This window comes from Nicotiana attenuata, chromosome 9, assembly GCF_001879085.1.
Source record: "Nicotiana attenuata strain UT chromosome 9, NIATTr2, whole genome shotgun sequence".
Lineage (NCBI taxonomy): Eukaryota > Viridiplantae > Streptophyta > Magnoliopsida > Solanales > Solanaceae > Nicotiana > Nicotiana attenuata.
Window position 1 is genome coordinate 17166730 of NC_031997.1, and position 8719 is coordinate 17175448.

At 42.9% G+C, this 8719-nt stretch overlaps 2 protein-coding genes and 1 long non-coding RNA gene across 3 annotated transcripts in view; 1 reads left to right on the plus strand and 2 right to left on the minus strand.

Moving 5' to 3' along the window:
- LOC109232748 (urea-proton symporter DUR3) overlaps nt 1-5227 on the plus strand; it is an 8578-nt gene extending 3351 nt beyond the window's left edge. The window contains 5 exon segments of the mRNA XM_019398487.1: nt 4516-4588; nt 4591-4773; nt 4776-4862; nt 4948-5071; nt 5073-5227. Of these exon segments, the coding sequence (XP_019254032.1) occupies nt 4516-4588; nt 4591-4773; nt 4776-4862; nt 4948-5071; nt 5073-5226 (621 nt within the window). The 3' untranslated portion in view covers nt 5227.
- On the minus strand, nt 5756-6319 carry LOC109232551 (DNA-directed RNA polymerase III subunit rpc6-like). The gene has a single exon (XM_019398317.1). It carries the CDS (start codon nt 6317-6319, stop codon nt 5756-5758), a length of 564 nt encoding a protein of 187 aa, XP_019253862.1.
- Nucleotides 6562-7888, minus strand: LOC109232749. The gene is made up of 2 exons (XR_002068979.1): nt 7780-7888; nt 6562-6766 (listed from the first exon to the last, which is right to left on the minus strand). It is a non-coding gene; the product is annotated as an uncharacterized LOC109232749 (long non-coding RNA).

Sequence of the window (8719 nt, forward strand, 5' to 3'; positions counted from 1 at the left end):
ACAGGTTAATGACCGAGTTCGACGAGTTCCGCTTCGAACAAGTTCCGAGAGCACAAAACGTTGAAGCAGACGGCCTAGCAAAATTGGCCGCAACCACTAAAAACTTCAACAAAGAAAGCATGGTCACCCTCCTCCATTCAGCCATTGATCACACTGAGGTACTCTCTTTAAATTTGACTTGGGACTGGCGCAACCAATTTGTATCCTATCTGCAGGATGGAACACTCCCACTCGACAAAAAAGAAGCCAAGAAGCTCCGCGTACAGGCCGCCCGGTATTGCCTGATAAACCACGAGCTCTACAAAAGGACGTTTGGCGGACCCCTGGCCAAGTGTCTAGGGCCGCAACAAACGCGGCCAGTGCTCGAAGAGGTACATGAAGGTCATTGCGGTGCCCATACGGGCAACTGCGCCCTCGTGCGCTGCATAATACGAGCCGGCTATTATTGGCCCACTATGAAGAAAGACGCAGCGGAATATGTTCGCCGATGCGAACAATGCCAAAAGTATGCCCCCATGATACACCAACCAGGAGAACCACTTCACTCGGTCACTTCCCCATGGCCCTTCATCAAATGGGGAATGGACATAGTCGGTCCCCTAACCAGCGGGACGAGGAAAGGTACGATTTCTATTAGTTTTAACTGACTATTTTTCCAAGTGGGTGGAAGCAGGAGCGTACGCCCAAATACGCGAACAAGAAGTGATCGCCTTCACATGGAAAAATATTATATGCCGTTTCGGCATCCCCAAAGAAATCAGTTGTGACAATGGACGACAGTTCATCGGTCAAAAAATGACCGAATTCTTCGAGAAATGGCGCATCAAGAGGATACTTTCCATGCCATATCACCCTGCCGGCAACGACCAAGCAGAATCCTCCAACAAAACAATATTAAACATACTAAAGAAGAAACTCGAGGACGCCAAAGGGCTATGGCCCGAGCTGCTACCCGAAGTGTTGTGGGCACACAGGACCACACCCAAATCCAGCACGGGGGAAACACCGTACTCGCTGGTCTACGGAATCGACGCAGTCATACCCGTCGAGGTCGGCGAACCAAGCCTAAGATATTCACACACCAGTGGAACAGAAAACGACACAAACAGGCTCCAAGACCTCGACGAAGCTGAGGAAAGGAGAGAAATGGCCCATATCAGAATCGTGGCCCAAAAGCAACAAGTCGAAAGATACTACAACAAGAGGGCCAAAATAAGACCACTCAAGGTGGGAGATTCTGTCCTTAAAGCCAAGACATTGGCATCCAAAGACCCAAGTGAAGGGAAACTGGGCACCAACTGGGAAGGACCCTACAAAATCACAGCAGTAGCCAGCAAAGGCGCATTCCAGTTGGAAACAATGGAAGGGAAAACGCTCCAAAACAACTGGAACGTTATTCACCTCAAGTATTTCTACTTCTGAAAGGCGTCTCCCGAGTCGTACTCTTTTTCCCTTACCCGAGTTTTGTCCCAGTTGGGTTTTCTCGGGGAGGTTTTTAACGAGGCGGCGGAGGGGACACTTGGAGATATTTGCGATACAAGTTTATCATATCAACCTCTCCTTACGACCTCCAGGCCGACATGATAAAGGGACTGGACTAGCTTGATCTCCAATGTATGAAACGCTACGGCCATCTCCAATGTATGAAAGGCTACGGCCATCTCCAATGTATGAAAGGCTACGGCCATCTCCAATGTATGAAAGGCTACGGCCATCTCCAATGTATGAAAGGCTACGGCCATCTCCAATGTATGAAAGGCTACGGCCATCTCCAATGTATGAAAGGCTACGGCCATCTCCAATGTATGAAAGGCTACGGCCATCTCCAATGTGTGAAAGGCTAAGGCCATCAATTATATCATGGCTAAGGCCATCGCCGCCAACGGTCGACCTAGATTCGACTACGGTGAGTAAACGACTCGACGACAGTCGAAGTCGCCTACATGGCTAAGGCCATCTATCATATTATAGTTAAGGCCATCGCCGCCAACATTCGACCTAGATTCGACTACGGTGAGTAAACGACTCGACGACAGTCGAAGTCGCCTACATGGCTAAGGCCATCAACTATATTATGGCTAAGGCCATCGCCGCCAACGGTCGACCTAGATTCGACTACGGTGAGTAAATGACTCGACGACAGTCGAAGTCGCCCACATGGCTAAGGCCATCAATTATATTATGGCTAAGGCCATCGCCGCCAACGGTCGACCTAGATTCGACTACGGTGAGTAAACGACTCGACGACAGTCGAAGTCGCCCACATGGCTAAGGCCATCAATTATATTATGGCTAAGGCCATCGCCGCCAACGGTCGACCTAGATTCGANCTTTGCCAGTAATCAGTCGCCGCCTCTTTCTCTCCGGCGGTTCCTCTCCTTCGGAAGCCGCCTCCGCTGGAGCGACTTCAGATACCGGCACAGGAACGGTCTCAGGTGCCATTATTAGTACGGCCTCAGGTATCTCCACGGAAGCAGCCTCAGGCACCGCCTCCGATGCAGCTACCGATGTAGCCCCTTGCTGAGGAGTCGAAAGGGGGCTATCTCTAGGCGAGCCGCCCACGAATATGTCTCCCCCATCGGAGTCGGACTCTACCATAGACGGGCCAACGTCGGTTTTCTTCTTCTTCGTCTTTGTAGAAACACCCCGACCTGCCAAACAAAAAGCACATCGGGTAAAAAAGTCTCCAAGCTAAAACAAAACGAAAAGAAACAGGGAAGGTTGTTACCAGTTGGGCCGTACAATCTGCGGAACTCAGCCCAAGTACGGCATCTCTCCACATGCGGTATCAACCCCGCCACCCACGACCTAATGTCGTCAACGGGGCGGGGTGAGCGAGCCACCACTACAAAAGAAAAGAAAGTCAAAGAGTGATTGGTCAGTCAAAACAAGGCGTCGCAAAATTACATGCAGGAATACTTACATCCTGCATTCCACATCTCTGGAAACCCTTCGGGATTGGACACCAGATGGCTCGTCCTAACGTAAAAGAATTTACGCCAGAACTCGCGGTTAGCTTTGTCGTCAGCCCTCACCACAAAGCTCTTCTTACCACGGCTCCTCAATTGAAGCATGGTACCCCTCATGTAACTGGGGCTGAACATCTGCAGCAGGTGGTGAACGGAAACGACGGCCCCGGCCTCACCCGAAAGCGTGGTAAGGATTCGACACACCTTCAGGGCGTAAGGTGTGAGCTGAGTCGGGCATACATGATAGAAGCGGCAAAGCTCTTCCGCCAGGGGGTTAAGCGGAAAGCTATATCCGATCCTAAGAGCGTACTCATAGAATGTGCAGAACCCGGGCCTATGCACATTGGCATAGTCCGTCCCGGCCGGAGCCATTTCAACATGGCCAGGAATGTTGTATCTAGTTCTAATGGCGTCCAGGTGAGACTGAAGCAACTCGCTATGCTCCCAGGGATAAGAGGGGCATGTCGTATTGAAATCTTTCCGGACACTCAAGTCCTTCAGTAAAACATTATTTACCGTTAAAGGAACAAGGGTCTTCTCCACTTCTTCCCCTTCACCATCGGAAGGGGGCGGAACCCTAGAAGAAGCGCCGTCCTTAGTCCTTTTTCTTTCTTGACGGCGTTTCACCATGATACGATTTATAAGAATGAAGTGTTATTAATGAGAGATACGATCCTCAGAAATGGTATTTCTCTGAAAGCGATACAACTCTTGCAAGAAAGAAAGATGAAGAAACAGAGGGAAACTCTCCGAAGGTTCGAAAGATGAATCTCTTTGAAACACTCCTCTATTTATAGGAATGAGGCACACGGAAATCGAAGAGGCACAATTCTGAAACTAGCGCGGGAAGCCAAAACGTCATGTCGTGTTCTGAACAGTCTCGGGAACCAAATATAATGATGACGCATGTGACTGGTGACGTCACCTTAAAAAAGGTGGTCGCATGTCAACGGCCCAATAAATATTATCCCCGCTCACGCTCTTCGAAAGAGGCGCCTATGGGCGCGGCCAAATTTCCGTAAAAAGCAAATCGGGCATGTCCGTCCATTGAAGACGGTCATCGAGTACGTCTCCAACGAACGGAGGGACTAACTGTATAGGGTTAAATTTGGCTCATAACGCCCCCACGCCAAACGGGCACGTCCCTTATAATAAGGGCGACCCGAGTGAGGGCACGGCCCAAGTTGGTGAAGAAGAAGTGATGTCGTTTAGTGCCTGACCTTTTTACTGAGTAGAAGCCACCAACTTTTGTACCTTTTTGATTATTTCGAGGGAGGCCTCCTACTATATAAAGGAGACCTCCGCATTGTAATAGGGGGATTCTCGGATAATACAATTTCTCTCTCTATTTCTCTCTCTTATCTCTTTCTTGATTTTCCAACTATTGTTTCCCTCTTAAGCTAAGTCTATTTCATTACGCACTTACAGATCTACAAACATTCTTGAAGCAATAATCATCTCTTGGGCTTATTATATTTTATTACGATTTACCCCTATATATTTTCGATTGTTTTTAAGCTTATAAAATACGAATATAATTTTTGAGCTAAACACAGTTGTTGGCTGTTTGTTAGGGATTATCACTTGGTTATCGGTCACTAAAATCGAGTATGGAAGGATAAATCTGGTAGAAATGCGCCAATGCTTGCAGGAAACCTTGTTTCTATACTTACTGGTGGAGCTATTCATGCGGTTTGTAGCTTTCTAAGGCCCCAGAACTATGATTGGCAGACTACTAAGCAGATAACAGTGGTTGAAAAGGAAAAGAATGAATTGCCACCTGAAGAGTTCAAAGAGGAAAAGCTCAACAAGCCAAAGCATGGATAATCAAATGGGGCATTGGTTTCGCAGTCGCGATAGTAGTTTTCTGGCCTATTCTTACACTTCCTGTGGGTAAGTACGAAAATTTAATCCTTCTGCTACTTCAGTGTTAGTGTGAATGCTCCATGATTAATTGGTTGCAAAGTTGATAATGCAGGGCAATTTAGCAAGGGATACTTCACATTCTGGGCTGTAATAGCTATTGTATGGGGTACAGTAGGATCAGCAGTTATTATTGCTTTACCATTGAAGGAAAGCTGGGGAACCATCCAAAGTGTGCTTAATAATGGAAAAGTTGGAAGACTTAAACTCCAAGCTGAATGCATTTATTGTAGCAATGCCTGAAGTAGAGAGGGTGTATTTACTTGAGAAAGAAAGGAGCAAGAGAAAGGAAGCATCAGAATCCGATCAGATTGTTGCTTCACCAAGTCATTGAATTCCCAGAGAAAATGAGTCGATCAGTTTGTATAAAGTACTATGATTTTGATTGGTGCCCTGAAAATAGTGTGGTTTTGCTGTTGAAAGTACATCATTGTCTTGTTTGAATTTTGTTTTGGAATGTCTGTTTAAACATTGGAAGAACTCAAGAAGCCATGTGCCAATTCTTTGGCTATCTCATGTGACCAGACAATCTTTCCGATCAGCCTGAAGAGATTTCAAGGTAATCAAACATTCTAATAAAAACTGAAAACTATGAGTAATCAGAAAGTTGCTTCTATCTAAACAAAAAGATTAACAAGAAATCAGATAGCAACCAATAAGTGGTAGTGCAGTGTACACCGGATTTACTTATCAGAAGTCCATCAAAATTCAGCGTTCAACCATTTAGTGTAGTAGACACATGTTTGTGGGGATATAACTCCATTGGGTGAACATTGACTAATCCTAGGGCAAGCACCACATGGAATTGAAGCCATTGGCCCTATTGTTTTCGGACCAGTCCCTAAAGCAACTCCGCTTGCAGTTCAATAACAAACTAATCTAACAGGAATAGAATGATATTCTCCCAATCCAGTGCTCTTTACCTCTATAATAGCATTGTCTAGAACCATAGAGTTCAATATTTCCACGATTTGCTGACTTGTGCACTCAACAACTTTCCTTTTCTTCAAGAAGTTGTGGATTCCCTCCACCGTAGCAACTTTCAGCAATTCTATGACCTTGAGGCACGCGTCTCTAAGAACGGTGATGAATTCCTTATCAAGATTTCCCTCAGAGTACCATGAACCACCAGTCAGTTCCTCCGAAGGTTCAAACTCAACAGTCATGTAATGCTTCTTCTTTCCCTTATTTTGGATATTCACAACTTGTTTTATCAACTTCTTTTTCACGAGTGCGGTCAGGGATTTATCCACAAGAGTTGGTGGGAGGTTTGCCTCCTTTTTCACCTCTGCCACCCAGATGCCCAGATTCTTTTTATTTTTGACCAGACTGAGCACTACACGTTCAGCATCTGGAAGTCCCTGAATAGGTGAATCCAAGTCTGGTCTTTTCCGCTTCATGGCGGCTGCTTCCCTTGATCGACTCATCTTTGTGAGCATAAAAAGAGCAAATAAAGAGATGAATTTTAGCTTGATTCTTATCACATTAAAGTGGCATCGAGAAAACAACAATTCCAGTTCAGACTCATTTAGTAACTAGGAGTAAGAGCAAAAATAAATTCTCTTTGAATAGTCAGTCATGCCACCAAGATCCTAAAACAACAAATGCATAAACACACTACTCACATTTCTTATTTCAACCAAAAATACATAATAAGATGACTTTTTTAATGACCGAGAAATCCGTCTGGGACCAACCGCAGCCTTCGAAATTCCGGGATAATGGGCCACCCCTCTACTGTTCTCCACTTAAATATCAGACTTAGTTCTCATGGCACAGGCTTGAACGTGCCCTCAGCCATTGCCACTTGAACTAAGCCTTGGGGGCTTGAATTTGTGACCTAAGTCACAACTCCCTCAACCAACCTTTGTCACCTGAATTAAGAAATTTAAATTATTATTTCTGAGAATATTATATTCGAATTTTCCAATAACAAATTGTGACACCCAAATGCCTATTTTCGATTTTCATTTTGGTTTCTCAGTAACTGCAAATTTCTATCCCAAAATTACGGATCATATTCAACCTTTCATTCTTCATAGGGGTGGCAATTTGAGTCCAAACCCATCTAACCCGCCCAACTAGCCCAGAGATTAATGGGTTGGGCTACAAACATTTTAACTCATGGGTCAATTTGGGTTGAACCCAAGTTAACCCATTATTTTTTATAGCCTATTCTGACCCATTTAACAACCCAAATACAACCCATGAAACTCACCCAAAACAAAAGATCTCAACCTAACTTATCTAGAAATTTACTTAGTTGCCCTAATTTTTTTATTTTTTTTATTTTTTGTATTTTTAATTTTCTGTTCTTTTGTTTTTCTACACCACCCACTCACCCCATCCACCCACCCACCACCCTACCCCTACACCCCACCCCACCCCCACCTCCGCGCTAAAACCAAAAAACCTTTAACTTTTAACGTTTTAATTTTTAAATTTCTATTGTTTTTTTTTCTAGTTTTCTGCCCCCCCACCCTCCCCTAAACCTCCCCCACCCCTCCCTCCCCCCCCCCACACCCCCGCGCGCAAAACCCCTAAAAAGATTCACTTTTTTTTGTTGTATTTTCAATTTTCTATTATTTTATTTTTCTACACCACACACCCTACCCCCTACCCTCCCACCCCCCACTCCCGATGCAAACCCCCTAAAAAAAAATTTTTTTACTTTTTTCTTTTATTTTTCTTGACCAGCCCAAATTCAGCCCAACCCGTCCATTTGCCACCCCTAATTCTTCATTCCTACACCATGAAATTGACCAATTCACTCATAGCCGACAGTTATAGAAGAATGATTCACTATATTAAATTAAAACAAACGAGGATGAAACAAATTAAAACAAAAATAATACTACAAAAGAGAGGAAAGAAGAGAGAGATATACAGAGAAGAGAAGAGGAGTCGCCGAATCCGAATCGCTGATGCCGTCGCCCTTTGCCGGTCGGGGGAATTCACAAAACACGAGATTGTGGTTAGGGAGAGAGGTTTAGGTTAAAAATAAAATATAAAACACAAAATAGAACTTTAAGGCCAATTGACAATTAATTCGAAACTTTTGTACTTAAATGAAATTAGTTCAATTTCATTTAATTATTTGAATTTTCGAATTAAGTTTTTTATTTTACTTATCTATATCTATCTATCTATATCTATCTATATCTATATCTATATCTATATTTATATCTATTTATATTATTATAAAAGCATGAATAAAATGTTGGATTACAAAAATAACCTTTTAATATTAAGCATAATAACTCAGAATAAAAGGACGTAATTGAAATTCTAGACATTAGCCTTGTAATCCTATTAGTTTTAGGACATAATACTACAAGTTATAAATCCTACATAATTACCTTTAGAATCCTATTATCCTTCAAATATTTTCAAATCTGTTGGATAGAATTGTCAAATTTATGACTTTCCAAAAATTTAGACATTGATTTCAATTAAAACTTCGTGGAATTTTTTTAACTTTTAACCACTCAAGTAGATTCCCATAAGAATTTAAAACAAATTCAATTATTCCTATAAGAATTAGAAGCAAGAACGAGACTTTAATTTATTAGGTGTGGGAGTTCTTTTTCAATTGAAGCTATCAATAGTAATAATATAAAAATAGAAAAATAAGTATTAAAAAGATTTATTAGTTTCGGAGATAGATATATAATACCACATGTTAGCATGTAAACCTAATACCTTTAGGAACATGTTAGATTTTCTATTAGTATAATTACTTTCGGAATATGGACATATTTTTAGCCATGTAATTCTATTACTTTTAGAATGTACTTCTTATTATTATAAAAACACGATAGACCAAA